Source organism: Telmatherina bonti (genome assembly GCF_933228915.1).
Source record: "Telmatherina bonti genome assembly, chromosome: 1".
Taxonomy (NCBI): domain Eukaryota; kingdom Metazoa; phylum Chordata; class Actinopteri; order Atheriniformes; family Telmatherinidae; genus Telmatherina; species Telmatherina bonti.
The window spans coordinates 42,102,525-42,117,447 of record NC_136619.1 but is presented as its reverse complement, the minus strand read 5'-3'; the positions used below and the strand labels follow the sequence as shown (position 1 = coordinate 42,117,447).

The window sequence follows — 14,923 nt, the reverse complement described above, 5'->3', positions numbered from 1 at the left end:
CATCCCAGCCGCTTCACACTCGGCCGCGAATCGCTCAAGCGAGAGCTGGAGATCCCGACCAGATGAAGCCAACAGGACCACGTCATCTGCAAAAAGCAGGGACCCAATCCTGAGGCCACCAAGTCGGATCCCCTCAACACCTCGGCTGCGCCTAAAAATTCTGTCCATATAAGTTATGAACAGAATCGGTGATAAAGGGCAGCCTTGGCGGAGTCCAACCCTCAGCAGGTCTCCCTGGCCGGGAGTAGCAGTTCCTGTTGTCTGTTGTCTTTCTGTCCTCTTCCCCCCACACAGCAGAGGCAGATGGCTGCCTGTCCTGAGCCGGGTTCTGCCGGAGGTTTCCTTCCTGTTAAAAGGGAGTTTTTTCCTTCCCACTGTTGCCAGTGTGCTTGCTCAGGATGGGAGATTGAGTTGGACTCAACTCAATCTGTTGGTTTCCTTATATAGGCTGTTATGAATTGGCCTTCATTATGTTTTCCCCTCTGTCTGTAAAGCGTCTTGAGATGGCATTGCCGTGATTTGACGCTATATAAATAAAGTTGAATTGAATTGAAATTGAACCCTCACCGGAAACGAACCCGACTTACTACCGGCAATGCGGACCAAGCTCTGACACCTGTCGTACAGGGACCGGACAGCCCTTACAAGGGGGTCCAGTACCCCATACTCCCGGAGTACCCCCCACACAGGAGCCCCCGGGGGACACGGTCGAATGCCTTCTCCAGGTCCACAAAGCACATGTAGACTGGTTGGGCGAACTCCCATGCCCCCTCCAGGACCCCAAAGAGGGTATAGAGCTGGTCCACTGTTCCGCAACCAGGACGAAAACCACACTGCTCCTCCTCAATCCGAGATTCGACTATCCGGCGGACCCTCCTCTCCAGGACCCCTGAATAGACCTTACCAGGGAGGCTGAGGAGTGTGATTCCCCTGTAATTGGAACACACCCTCCGGTCCCCCTTCTTAAAAAGGGGGACCACCACCCCAGTCTGCCAATCCAGCGGTACTGCCCCCGATGTCCACGCGATGCTGCAGAGGCGTGTCAGCCAGGACAGCCCCACAGCATCCAGAGCCTTAAGGAACTCCGGGCGGATCTCATCAACCCCCGGGGCCTTGCTGCCAAGGAGCTTTTTGACCACCTCAGCAACTTCAGTCCCAGAGATAGGAGAGTCCACCCCTGAGTCCACCAGCTCCGCTTCCTCATCGGAAGACATGTTGGTAGGATTGAGGAGGTCTTCGAACTATTCCCTTCACTGACCCACAACATCCCAAGTTGAGGTCAGCAGCTCCCCATCTCCACTGTACACAGTATTGACGGAGCACTGCTTCCCCCTCCTGAGCCGCTGGATGGTGGACCAGAATCGCCTCGAAGCCATCCGGAAGTCTTTCTCCATGGCCTCGCCGAACTCCTCCCATGCCTGAGTTTTTGCCTTGGCGACAGCCTGTCCATACCCATCAGCTGCCTCCAGAGTCCCACAGGCCAAGAAGGCCCGATAGGACTCCTTCTTCAGCTTGACGGCATCCCTCACTGCTGGTGTCCACCAACGAGTCCTGGGATTACTGCCACGACAGGCACCACAACTCCAACTGGCTGCCTCAACAATAGAGGCACGGCCCACAGCCCATTCAGACTCGATGTCCCCCGCCTCACTCAGGACATGGTTGAAGCTCTGCTGAAGGTGGGAGTTGAAGCTCGCTCTGACGGGGGACTCAGCCAGACGTTCCCAGCAGACCCTCACAACACGTTTGGGCCTGCCAGATCTGACCAGCTTCCTCCCCCACCATCTGAGCCAACTCACCACCAGGTGGTGATCAGTTGACAGCTCCGCCCTCCTCTTCACACCCTTCAGAACAACACGCCTGAAAAGGCCCCTCACGAGATCATAAGAGATTTGGAGGGATATTTGACATGTAGGTGTTTGCAATAACAGGTTTTTCTTGCAATATTTGGGTTCCAAGCAGTACTCAGCTGATGGAAATGAATCTGCTGGCAAACTGCATGTATAAACAACTACATGTTCCTTTTTTCAGAAACCCCTACAACAGTTCCTGGAAATTAGATTTGCATTCATACCATAAGCAAATAACAAAACTTTTACTGTTATAAAACACAGTACCATTATCAGACAGAAGAAACAGACGACAAATCGGATAAAAGATTTACTGCTAGTCCAGCTGCATTAAAATATAGTTTATGTAAAAACATAACCAGGAGAAAAAATGTTGAGGCCTCACAAAATGCCTTCTCTGTTTTACAGAAAGTGGTGTGTAATAAGATACAGTAAAATACTGTTGTCTCTTCTGTAGAAAACACTGGGCTCTTACCAGTAACATCACCAAAGGGGGCAGTAAGACCTTGTTATCATAATTTTCTGACAGAAGTTTATCTGTCATGGTTATAAACTTAATGGGTTTTAGACTTACGGCATCATAAACTGGGGCGCTCCTCCCTTCTTCATCTTGGCAAAGGGAACAAAAGGAAAAGGTTTGAAGCTCATAAGAACCTTTTGTTAACAACATAAGAGGGTAATGAGTTGACCTGATGCCTGAGGATGGCTTAGGAAGTCAGGAGAGTGCATCTTAGGACACTGCACTGGGAAATATGTGAAGCTTATTTCATCAGGAGGCGACCGAGATGGTGTGTATTGGCAGTGGGAAACACAATGCGGTTGTGCTCAGAACACCTAAATGGCTAGCAACAGCAGCGTATATGTTAGGGGTGTGAAAATCTAATAAAAAAATCGAAAATCACGAGTTTTTGCTTCACAATTTTAAAATAGATTTTTTTTAAATTAAAAAAATAGAATTTTCTTCAAATAAATTAAAATAATCCAATGTAAAATTTTTGTCACTATTATTGTTTTTATTGAGCTTTGTACGTACCTTCTTGAGCATTTCAGCAGCAGAACAATGGTCTGGGTACTATATTGTTTTTTTCCTCATTGAAATGAATAGAAATGATGGGCAAAAAAAGTTTTGTCCACTTTTTTTTTTTTTTTTTTTTTGCCTTTAGTCTATAAAATTCGGCAATATTGAAGAATTGTGAGAATTGCTATTTAAATAGAATCGGCACCCAAAAAATCAGTCAGAATTAAATTGGGACATTCATCACAGCCCCAGTGTTTGTGTGTACAGCTGATGTCATTACAAGTAAAAACCAAACAGTAAGGCTGTAGCTGAGGCAGTTGCAGTCTCTATTCGGCCTTTAAACACCTGCTCTTCTCGCTTGGGTCTGCCATTGTGTATGTGTATGTTGCACCCTTAGAATGAACAATAGTCCGGCACTTCCTTCTTTGTCTTTATTTTATTATTTTTTCCACGTTTTCATGTCACAGATATACACACACGGCGGTCCCCTATGAAATACACAGTGTAGATTTTAAGTTAAATTTGGATTAAGTTTTTTAGTGTGCAAAAGATTTAAAAGCGAAACACTTACACGTCTGGAAGCCTTAGCCGGCAACTACAGCCCAGCAATTCTCACCTGAGAACGCTGTGGGCCTCGTATTTAACGAAAGCTAGGAAGTTGCACACGGGCTTACCCAGTGACTTCCGCTCGCTTCACACCGCTCGCTTCACAATAAAAGCAGCGCGTTCGATAAATTGCAATATATCTATATAATATGTACTGTGATCAGAGGTGCACATAGTTAAAAGCATATGGGCTGACAACATGTAGCGTGGTTGGTTTTACACACATGTAACGAACACTTGACCCGAAAGCAAACCAGTGCTACTGTTCCACTTGCAACAGTATGTTAAGTCATGTAATGTTGGCTCAATGACCATAAATATGATTCTGATTAAAATGTGTTTCATAGCCGTAAGGTCCATTTATGCTCGATAAAGAAGATGGACACATTGACGGACGGAGAGTTTCATCTGTCTGAGATGTCTAACTGAGTAACTCGTTTTGACCGGGAAAGACCCGTCTTTTCCCGCAGCTTTCCCAGCTTGTCTTCTACCTGTAAATCTCCCATATTCTCATATGGGGAGAAAAAACACCGATATGAGGACACAGAGGAGACTTTTGATAAAGTTAGAAATGTTACATTTCATCTTCATTTATGTAATTTCTTAAAGTATATTAAGTTACACAGACTGAAATCAGCAAATCTTCTTAGTTCAAAGGTCTATTTTTTACAAAGGAGATGGATATTTAAACCAGGATTTAAGGCCTTAACAAGATTAATCTATTAGAAGCCTTGCCTCCTCACGAGAAGCTGAGCAGAGCTCTTCAGTCAGGAGACGGTGAGCTGTGGACAGTCACACCTTTTACTTTTAACCAACCCAACTGGAGTTACTTGACGAGGCAGCTGGGAGGCATGGGACAAGAAGAAAGCCGCACCGAGAAGATTGATACGGCGCAGATTCAGGAGCTGTGCATCATGTTTCTGAAGGAGTGTCCCAGCGGAGCTTTACACCTACATGAGTTCAAGAGGATGTTTGGGGTGCAGAGCAGCTCTCCAGAGGAGTCCCTCTTCCTCGAGACGATATTTCACTCCTTCGACACAAACCAGGTAAAAGATTTGGATGGTCACCATCAGTGTGTTTGCAGAGCAGAACAGGATTCAGAAAGCAGGATATCCCAACCAGCACTCTGTTTCTCCCACACCTGGATTCCCAGTTTTACTGTCAGTGTAACTCTGGTTGTTGTTGGCAGGACAACACGCTGGATTTCCTCGAATATGTTGCTGCACTTAACTTGATCTTAAGAGGCAACCTTGAAGACAGGCTGAAGTGGTCTTTTAAGATGTACGACAAGGATGGAAATGGAAAACTGGACCGAAAGGAAGTGAAACGGATCATAAGGGTGAGAGGAACCTACTGTTTTCACAGTTAAAGGGAAGAAAAATAACTGTAATAAAAAGAAAAAGGAGATGTTCACCGTACATATAAAAACATTGCCTGCTTTCATAACACAAATCCTCTGTGACTGTACTGTTCCAGCAATGAGGGATTAGGGTCAGAGGGCAGGAAACGTAGCTTATATGTGTAAAGAGAGTTAATCACAGTGATCCTTCTCACCATGAACCCAGAGATCATGTTATAATGCAGCCAAGAGGCAACCTCGCTGTGCTGCCTTTACATGCTCACACCCAGCAGTGTCATTTCTTCCATCAGTGTGTTTGCAGAGCATAACGGGGTTCAGAAAGCATGACATCCTGACCAGCATGCAGCCTCAGACGGCTGCAGTTTCCCGTCTTTAACAGGTTCTGCAACAACTGAGGTTCTCTCAGGTGAAGGAGTCGACTGAGGACAGTCAGAGTAAAAAATAGTTGGAGTTATTTGTGTCAACTGATGCTTTAAAAAGCAGCAGCTGAAGGACAGTTTGGATAAATTGAGACCAGTTTATTTACACGGAACATATTGTAATGCCCCGTGCTCACAGGTAAATAACCAGCCGACCAGCTATTACAATATTCTAAACAAGGCAACTCAAAGTGCTGTGCATTAAGAAAACAATCCATTCCCTGAGTCCTGCGTCTTTATACAGTTAACAAACCTTCTTGTTCTGCAGAAGCAACATGCCAACATGCTGCTGGTGTAAATCTACAAACTGGTTGGAGAAAGATGATGTTCAGATACAAGCTGTCCTGCTCCATTCATGGTTCTTTTAGTTTTGTTTTGTGGTTAATCCTCTTGTTAGAGAACAGCATGTCCTGGAATAACAACGTAAACACTCAACAGTTGTTCATGTTGACTCAAAAAGTTTAGATAAAGTTCAATTAAATTCCCTCTAAAAGTTATAGTGAGTTTTAGGTTCATTTTGACTTCATACAAAAAGTCGTTTATCTGAACTCTTTGTCAGTAACTTATGTTGGTTCTGAACGTCTTTTACTCTGGGGTCTGACTTTTCCAGTACAAAGTGGTCCATTCACACATTTACACTGTACTAGTTGGCTATATCTTTGTTTTAATCTGTGTTCACTAATTAAACCAAAACTAAAGCTCAAGTTATGCTTATCCACAAAATAAACACAAAATGTACTAAGTATTTGATTTTACTGAAGCCAGACAAATTGGAGGCTTAAAAAACTGATGAACAAAATGGAAATTTATCATTAAAGTAAAATATCTTAAAAATTAAAGAATTTAAATAAACTTAATATAATGTATGGTTTATTGATATGTTTAAATGCAAAATATTGAATTGAACATTCATTTAATCAACTTTTATTTCAAAACTACCAAACATGACATGTTTTTTCAGCATCAGTTTTAGTAAAAAGACCATCGTCTGTCATGTTCTGTTACGTTATAAACCGTTAGCTAGTGTTAGCTCACGTTAGCTAACACTCGATGGCATCCACACACCTCTTAATTTTACCTTGTTACAAAAGTAGATTTCAACAATGTTATTGTTATTGTGGTGATTTCGTGCCTTTGCCTTTAACGGGGGGTTGGGACCATGTTTGGTTTCTTTTTTTTTTTTTTTTTTTAATTAAAGATAGTTCTTTATAACTTTAGCACAGTGTAGCGGCTAGCGGCTAGCTGAGTTTCTTCATTGGAGTGTATGTTGAACTGAGCTAACTGACGCATTACCGCCATCTAGTGGTGAGAAGCTGCGCTGCACCTGAACTCATCATGGACGATAGTAAAATGTCTTCTGGCTGGTTTGATAGTTGACCTTCCACAGATGCAACACTGAAGGCCTTTCACAGTCCTTTATGGCTTCTTGGGCCTGGAGCACTTGAGCCCCCAGCATGGGCCGCAGCCTCCATGGTTAAGAATGACTTATTAGTTCTTCATTGAGGACTCGGTGCCGAGGACGACTGAACGGGTTCAGAAACCTTCCTCCTCCATGTATAAACTATTAAACAGGATTTAAATAGGAGTCAGCTGTAGTTCTCACAGTGTGTGAGTTTATTACCATTCATTCTGTGAAGATCCTGATGTTCAGACATCTTTTTATGCGACTCCAGGAGAGTTTGAGCTGAACTGAATGAAAATTTAAGTTTCTATGTTTTGTTTTCATACAGATTCTTTATAAAATCAAGCTTCAGACGAGTGAAATGCAGATGACGCCGTCTGAAATCTGCGACCGACTCTTCGAGGTGGTTGACCAGAATCATGACGGTGAGCAGAGGAACCTGGAAAACCAGGACGACTCATTCAGTTTGCAGTTATACAGGTTGTATCTGGATGATGAAGAATCACACAAAGCATTTTGTCCAAACACACGTTTTTTCCCAGTATTTTTATATTTAAATGCTTTAAAATAATCAACTATATTAAGAGATGAGAACAACAATAAAGAAATACATAAAAATATATATTTTATTGATTAAACTTGAAAATAAACACATTAAAACATTTTATTATTAATTTCCCAAATGTGTATAAATAATATGCAAGTCGTGTTTATTTGTATAAAACTTTTCATAAATAAGTTGTTTAATGTTCAAAATATGCATTTATAGAATCATATGAAAGCATATTATGCACATATATAATGTACGTTGTAGAACATTAAGAGAAACACAAACAGTGAAACATTTAAACTCATATTCAGACGTAATTAAAGATAAAAAATAATAAAATAAGTGAATTAAAATGATTAAAATGCAGCAACAGCAGATCAGTTAACAAATACGCAGCAGAGAAAATAAATGTTGATGATGTGGATTTAAAGATAAATGCTGAACCTGGACCGCAGGGTCTGGAGCGTGTCCAGACCCTGCGGTCCAGGTCCCCGGTCTGGAGCGTGTCCAGGCCCTGCGGTCCAGGTCCCCGGTCTGGAGCGTGTCCAGGCCCTGCGGTCCAGGTCCCCGGTCTGGAGCCCGGTCTGGAGCGTGTCCAGGCCCTGCAGTCCAGGTCCCCGGTCTGGAGCGTGTCCAGACCCTGCGGTCCAGGTCCCCGGTCTGGAGCCCGGTCTGGAGCGTGTCCAGACCCTGCGGTCCAGGTCCCCGGTCTGGAGCCCGGTCTGGAGCGTGTCCAGGCCCTGCGGTCCAGGTCCCCGGTCTGGAGCGTGTCCAGACCCTGCGGTCCAGGTCCCCGGTCTGGAGCGTGTCCAGACCCTGCGGTCCAGGTCCCCGGTCTGGAGCCCGGTCTGGAGCGTGTCCAGACCCTGCGGTCCAGGTCCCCGGTCTGGAGCCCGGTCTGGAGCGTGTCCAGGCCCTGCGGTCCAGGTCCCCGGTCTGGAGCGTGTCCAGACCCTGCGGTCCAGGTCCCCGGTCTGGAGCGTGTCCAGACCCTGCGGTCCAGGTCCCCGGTCTGGAGCGTGTCCAGACCCTGCGGTCCAGGTCCCCGGTCTGGAGCGTGTCCAGACCCTGCGGTCCAGGTCCCCGGTCTGCAGCGTGTCCAGACCCTGCGGTCCAGGTCCCCGGTCTGGAGCGTGTCCAGGCCCTGCGGTCCAGGTCCCCGGTCTGGAGCGTGTCCAGGCCCTGCGGTCCAGGTCCCCGGTCTGCAGCGTGTCCAGACCCTGCGGTCCAGGTCCCCGGTCTGGAGCGTGTCCAGACCCTGCGGTCCAGGTCCCCGGTCTGGAGCGTGTCCAGACCCTGCGGTCCAGGTCCCCGGTCTGGAGCGTGTCCAGACCCTGCGGTCCAGGTCCCCGGTCTGGAGCGTGTCCAGACCCTGCGGTCCAGGTCCCCGGTCTGGAGCGTGTCCAGACCCTGCGGTCCAGGTCCCCGGTCTGCAGCGTGTCCAGGCCCTGCGGTCCAGGTCCCCGGTCTGGAGCGTGTCCAGACCCTGCGGTCCAGGTCCCCGGTCTGCAGCGTGTCCAGACCCTGCGGTCCAGGTCCCCGGTCTGGAGCGTGTCCAGACCCTGCGGTCCAGGTCCCCGGTCTGGAGCGTGTCCAGGCCCTGCGGTCCAGGTCCCCGGTCTGGAGCGTGTCCAGGCCCTGCGGTCCAGGTCCCCGGTCTGGAGCGTGTCCAGACCCTGCGGTCCAGGTCCCCGGTCTGGAGCCCGGTCTGGAGCGTGTCCAGACCCTGCGGTCCAGGTCCCCGGTCTGGAGCCCGGTCTGGAGCGTGTCCAGGCCCTGCGGTCCAGGTCCCCGGTCTGGAGCGTGTCCAGGCCCTGCGGTCCAGGTCCCCGGTCTGGAGCGTGTCCAGGCCCTGCGGTCCAGGTCCCCGGTCTGGAGCGTGTCCAGGCCCTGCGGTCCAGGTCCCCGGTCTGGAGCGTGTCCAGACCCTGCGGTCCAGGTCCCCGGTCTGCAGCGTGTCCAGACCCTGCGGTCCAGGTCCCCGGTCTGGAGCGTGTCCAGACCCTGCGGTCCAGGTCCCCGGTCTGGAGCGTGTCCAGGCCCTGCGGTCCAGGTCCCCGGTCTGCAGCGTGTCCAGACCCTGCGGTCCAGGTCCCCGGTCTGGAGCGTGTCCAGACCCTGCGGTCCAGGTCCCCGGTCTGGAGCGTGTCCAGACCCTGCGGTCCAGGTCCCCGGTCTGGAGCGTGTCCAGACCCTGCGGTCCAGGTCCCCGGTCTGCAGCGTGTCCAGACCCTGCGGTCCAGGTCCCCGGTCTGGAGCGTGTCCAGACCCTGCGGTCCAGGTCCCCGGTCTGGAGCGTGTCCAGACCCTGCGGTCCAGGTCCCCGGTGTGGAGCGTGTCCAGGCCCTGCGGTCCAGGTCCCCGGTCTGCAGCGTGTCCAGGCCCTGCGGTCCAGGTCCCCGGTCTGCAGCGTGTCCAGACCCTGCGGTCCAGGTCCCCGGTCTGGAGCGTGTCCAGACCCTGCGGTCCAGGTCCCCGGTCTGGAGCGTGTCCAGACCCTGCGGTCCAGGTCCCCGGTCTGGAGCGTGTCCAGACCCTGCGGTCCAGGTCCCCGGTCTGCAGCGTGTCCAGACCCTGCGGTCCAGGTCCCCGGTCTGGAGCGTGTCCAGACCCTGCGGTCCAGGTCCCCGGTCTGGAGCGTGTCCAGACCCTGCGGTCCAGGTCCCCGGTCTGGAGCGTGTCCAGACCCTGCGGTCCAGGTCCCCGGTCTGGAGCGTGTCCAGGCCCTGCGGTCCAGGTCCCCGGTGTGGAGCGTGTCCAGACCCTGCGGTCCAGGTCCCCGGTGTGGAGCGTGTCCAGACCCTGCGGTCCAGGTCCCCGGTCTGGAGCGTGTCCAGACCCTGCGGTCCAGGTCCCCGGTCTGCAGCGTGTCCAGACCCTGCGGTCCAGGTCCCCGGTCTGGAGCGTGTCCAGGCCCTGCGGTCCAGGTCCCCGGTCTGGAGCGTGTCCAGACCCTGCGGTCCAGGTCCCGGTCTGGAGCGTGTCCAGACCCTGCGGTCCAGGTCCCCGGTCTGCAGCGTGTCCAGGCCCTGCGGTCCAGGTCCCCGGTCTGGAGCGTGTCCAGGCCCTGCGGTCCAGGTCCCCGGTCTGGAGCGTGTCCAGACCCTGCGGTCCAGGTCCCCGGTCTGCAGCGTGTCCAGACCCTGCGGTCCAGGTCCCCGGTCTGGAGCGTGTCCAGACCCTGCGGTCCAGGTCCCCGGTCTGGAGCGTGTCCAGACCCTGCGGTCCAGGTCCCCGGTCTGGAGCGTGTCCAGACCCTGCGGTCCAGGTCCCCGGTCTGCAGCGTGTCCAGACCCTGCGGTCCAGGTCCCCGGTCTGGAGCGTGTCCAGACCCTGCGGTCCAGGTCCCCGGTCTGGAGCGTGTCCAGACCCTGCGGTCCAGGTCCCCGGTGTGGAGCGTGTCCAGACCCTGCGGTCCAGGTCCCCGGTCTGGAGCGTGTCCAGACCCTGCGGTCCAGGTCCCCGGTCTGCAGCGTGTCCAGACCCTGCGGTCCAGGTCCCCGGTCTGGAGCGTGTCCAGACCCTGCGGTCCAGGTCCCGGTGAGGCCAGCTGCAGGTCTTCTCTCCACACATCAGAAGTGGTTGGTTGTGTTTCTGCCTGCAGGTCAGATCACTCTGTCTGAGTTCATGGAGGGAGCTCAGAAAGACGAGTGGGTCATGAACCTGCTGAAGCTGGACGTCAACGCCGCCAGCTGGGTCCTGCAGAACTGCAGCAAAGTGCCGTGACCTTCCCCCCCCGTCGGGCTGCCGGCTGCTTCCGGGCCAACAGGAAGCTGCTGCCTTCCTACCTTCTGCTTTAAAGGCTTGGTGCTGCCTTGGTGTTTCTGCCGCTGGAAGCTGCAGCGCGGCGCCTGCTTCTTCTGGCCAGTCTGAAGGCTGCTCCTCCGGTCCTGCTGTCTGCTGCACACGCTGACCTGAGCTCTGCAGACGGAGTCGCTGCGTCGCTGCATGAGGAGCAACGACTCCTGTTTCCTGGAGATAAAGTAGCATCTTAGTCCATGTGACAGAACAAGCCGCTGGCTTCATGGTGTTCATGTTAGATTTTAACTTCCTCTGATTTGACTTCAGCTTCTCCACATTTTGTCTCTTTAATCCTAAATATTTTCAGGACTGGATGGACTGTTTTTCTTGTGCTCTCCTGTCATCCTGACAGATTCTAGTGGTTATTTAACACCGCTGTGTGTTGCAGATGTGGACAGATGTTCCTTTTACCTGCTAATTGAAAGTGTGTCCTGCTGTCTGGGAGCAGTGATGCCTTCAGGGTCTGCTCGGCTACAGGGGCTCTGGGGTTGAAATAACGCCCGTCTAAATGCAGAAACATGAAGTTCTCCTGCAGAACTCTGCGTTAAACTATGGAGACACAATCAATGTTTTTCATTTCAGAACTTATTGATCGTAACCTTGTGTTTGATCGCTGATAAAATGCATAAAATTGTGATTTTAACGTGTTAGACTTGTTTGTACATTTATCTTGTTAATAAAAGAATATTTTCTTACAAAATTTGTGTTTCTTTGTTTTTTATTTGTTGGCTTAACTGCGACCAGTCATCAGGTGTCCCTCCTGGGCTACCGTAGCCTGAATTCTGCCTTCCTTACATGTTCTTATTCATCAAAAGCCTGACCAAGACTGTGTCTCAATCAGCGCATTAACACTACTTCGCGCACTATGTTTCAGTGCGTTTACACTGACTTTTGTGCAAAAAACTCAGTGCACTGAAAATACCCGGATGCTGCCCTAAACCCGCCCATAAGTGCAGTGTGGAACGATGGACACTTCACGCACTAAATCGATGCCATTTTGCTGACGTAGAGGAAGAGGATGGACTTTCCATCAGTTTACCAGGTAAATAATGGCGGAGTTTAACGCCGGTCCAGGCGGGGATTCATTTGTATAAATGTAAGTATTAAATTATTCCGTTATGATTGTGATGTATACTGCAGCCTGCTAATCTATCCCTGACGACAGTTGTGAGTTATTGCCGACTCGGTAGTTAGCACCGTAGGTTAGCACACTGTTAGCAGTTTTTATCCGCTGTAGTGGACGTATACAGGTTATATGTGTTATAAATGATGAATGTTATAGGTTCTGTATGTTCCAGATGAAGCATTGTGGTGTTTATAACGTAAAGTATTAATACCGATATAGCGCCAGTTTTTAGAGATCCGTCCGTTACTATGGTGACCACTGATGCCATAAATCTGCATCGTATCGTCAGATCTGAACTGCTGAGACTGAACGAGAAAATATAGATATAAAATAAACACAGTAGTGAATTTAGTTGGTATGATTATTAGAGTGCAAAGTGTGAGGTGTGTAACTTTCTTCTGCATGGCTCCACCTCGTCTGTCCCGGATTGAAAATGGATCGAATACATACATACACTATATATATATATATATATATATATATATATATATATATATATATATATATATATATATATATATATATATATATATGTATATATATGTATGTATGTATGTATATGGGTGTGTGTGTGTGTGTTTAGTTTACGTTGTAGTTGGTGTCATGTAATATTTACTGAATGTTTTGTGTGTTTTGTGTATGGTAATAAATTAATCATTAAAAATATTTAATTATATTAGAAAAATGTAAAGAGAAGTTCATTGTAGATCTTCATCATATAGAAACACACAATTTGTTTCCCATTCGCCAAATTATTTATTGTTTAGATATAAATGCAGTCATGATCTGGGGAGTAACACGTCATTACCATCCTCTGCTTCTCATCAGCCTCACAGACGGTTCCTGGAGATGCTGCTGGTTCTCCTGCTGGTTGTTCCCCAGCTGCCCTCCTGACATCTTCTTCATCATCATCATCTTCATCTTCATCATCATCATCATCATCATCATCTGGCTCCAGAAGGTCACCGCTGCTCATGCAGATGTTGTGGAGGACAGTGGACGTACTTCACCTCCTTCCAGAGCCTTTAGGAAGACGGACCTCCACCTGGTCTCTAGGATCCTGAAAGACGGACCTCCACCTGGTCTCTAGGATCCTGAAAGACGGACCTCCACCTGGTCTCTAGGATCCTGAAAGACGGACCTCCACCTGGTCTCTAGGATCCTGAAAGACGGACCTCCACCTGGTCTCTAGGATCCTGAAAGACGGACCTCCACCTGGTCTCTAGGATCCTGAAAGACGGACCTCCACCTGGTCTCTGGGATCCTGAAAGACGGACCTCCACCTGGTCTCTGGGATCCTGAAAGACGGACCTCCACCTGGTCTCTAGGATCCTGAAAGACGGACCTCCACCTGGTCTCTAGGATCCTGAAAGACGGACCTCCACCTGGTCTCTAGGATCCTGAAAGACGGACCTCCACCTGGTCTCTAGGATCCTGAAAGACGGACCTCCACCTGGTCTCTAGGATCCTGAAAGACGGACCTCCACCTGGTCTCTAGGATCCTGAAAGACGGACCTCCACCTGGTCTCTAGGATCCTGAAAGACGGACCTCCACCTGGGTCTCTAGGATCCTGAAAGACGGACCTCCACCTGGTCTCTAGGGTACTGAAAGACGGACCTCCACCTGGTCTCTAGGATCCTGAAAGACAGACCTCCACCTGGTCTCTAGGATCCTGAAAGACGGACCTCCACCTGGTCTCTAGGATCCTGAAAGACGGACCTCCACCTGGTCTCTAGGATCCTGAAAGACGGACCTCCACCTGGTCTCTAGGATCCTGAAAGACAGACCTCCACCTGGTCTCTAGGATCCTGAAAGACGGACCTCCACCTGGTCTCTGGGATCCTGAAAAACAGACCTCCACCTGGTCTCTAGGGTCCTGAAAGACGGACCTTCACCTGGTCTCTAGGATCCTGAAAGACGGACCTCCACCTGGTCTCTGGGATCCTGAAAGACGGACCTCCACCTGGTCTCTAGGATCCTGGAAGACGGACCTCCACCTGGTCTCTAGGATCCTGGAAGACGGACCTCCACCTGGTCTCTAGGATCCTGAAAGACGGACCTCCACCTGGTCTCTAGGATCCTGAAAGACGGACCTCCACCTGGTCTCTAGGATCCTGAAAGACGGACCTCCACCTGGGTCTCCAGGATCCTGAAAGACGGACCTCCACCTGGTCTCTAGGGTCCTGAAAGACGGACCTCCACCTGGTCTCTAGGATCCTGAAAGACGGACCTCCACCTGGTCTCTAGGATCCTGAAAGACGGACCTCCACCTGGGTCTCTAGGATCCTGAAAGACGGACCTCCACCTGGTCTCTAGGATCCTGAAAGACGGACCTCCACCTGGTCTCTAGGATCCTGAAAGACGGACCTCCACCTGGTCTCTAGGATCCTGGAAGACGGACCTCCACCTGGTCTCTAGGATCCTGAAAGACGGACCTCCACCTGGGTCTCTAGGGTCCTGAAAGACGGACCTCCACCTGGTCTCTAGGATCCTGAAAGACGGACCTCCACCTGGGTCTCTAGGGTCCTGAAAGACGGACCTCCACCTGGTCTCTAGGATCCTGAAAGACGGACCTCCACCTGGGTCTCTAGGGTCCTGAAAGACGGACCTCCACCTGGTCTCTAGGATCCTGGAAGACGGACCTCCACCTGGTCTCTAGGATCCTGAAAGACGGACCTCCACCTGGTCTCTAGGATCCTGAAAGACGGACCTCCACCTGGTCTCTAGGATCCTGAAAGACGGACCTCCACCTGGTCTCTAGGATCCTGAAAGACGGACCTCCACCTGGTC

The 14,923-nt window shown here is 50.2% G+C and overlaps 1 protein-coding gene across 1 annotated transcript; it reads left to right on the top strand.

Moving 5' to 3' along the window:
• Positions 1-4,325: 4,325 nt before the first annotated feature.
• Positions 4,326-10,931, top strand: guca1g (guanylate cyclase activator 1g; the record flags this gene model as incomplete). The annotated part of the gene is made up of 4 exons (XM_079244042.1): positions 4,326-4,520; positions 4,664-4,813; positions 6,984-7,080; positions 10,810-10,931. 4 exons carry the CDS (start codon positions 4,326-4,328, stop codon positions 10,929-10,931), a joined length of 564 nt encoding a protein of 187 aa, XP_079100168.1.
• Between the last annotated feature and the right edge of the window lie 3,992 nt (positions 10,932-14,923).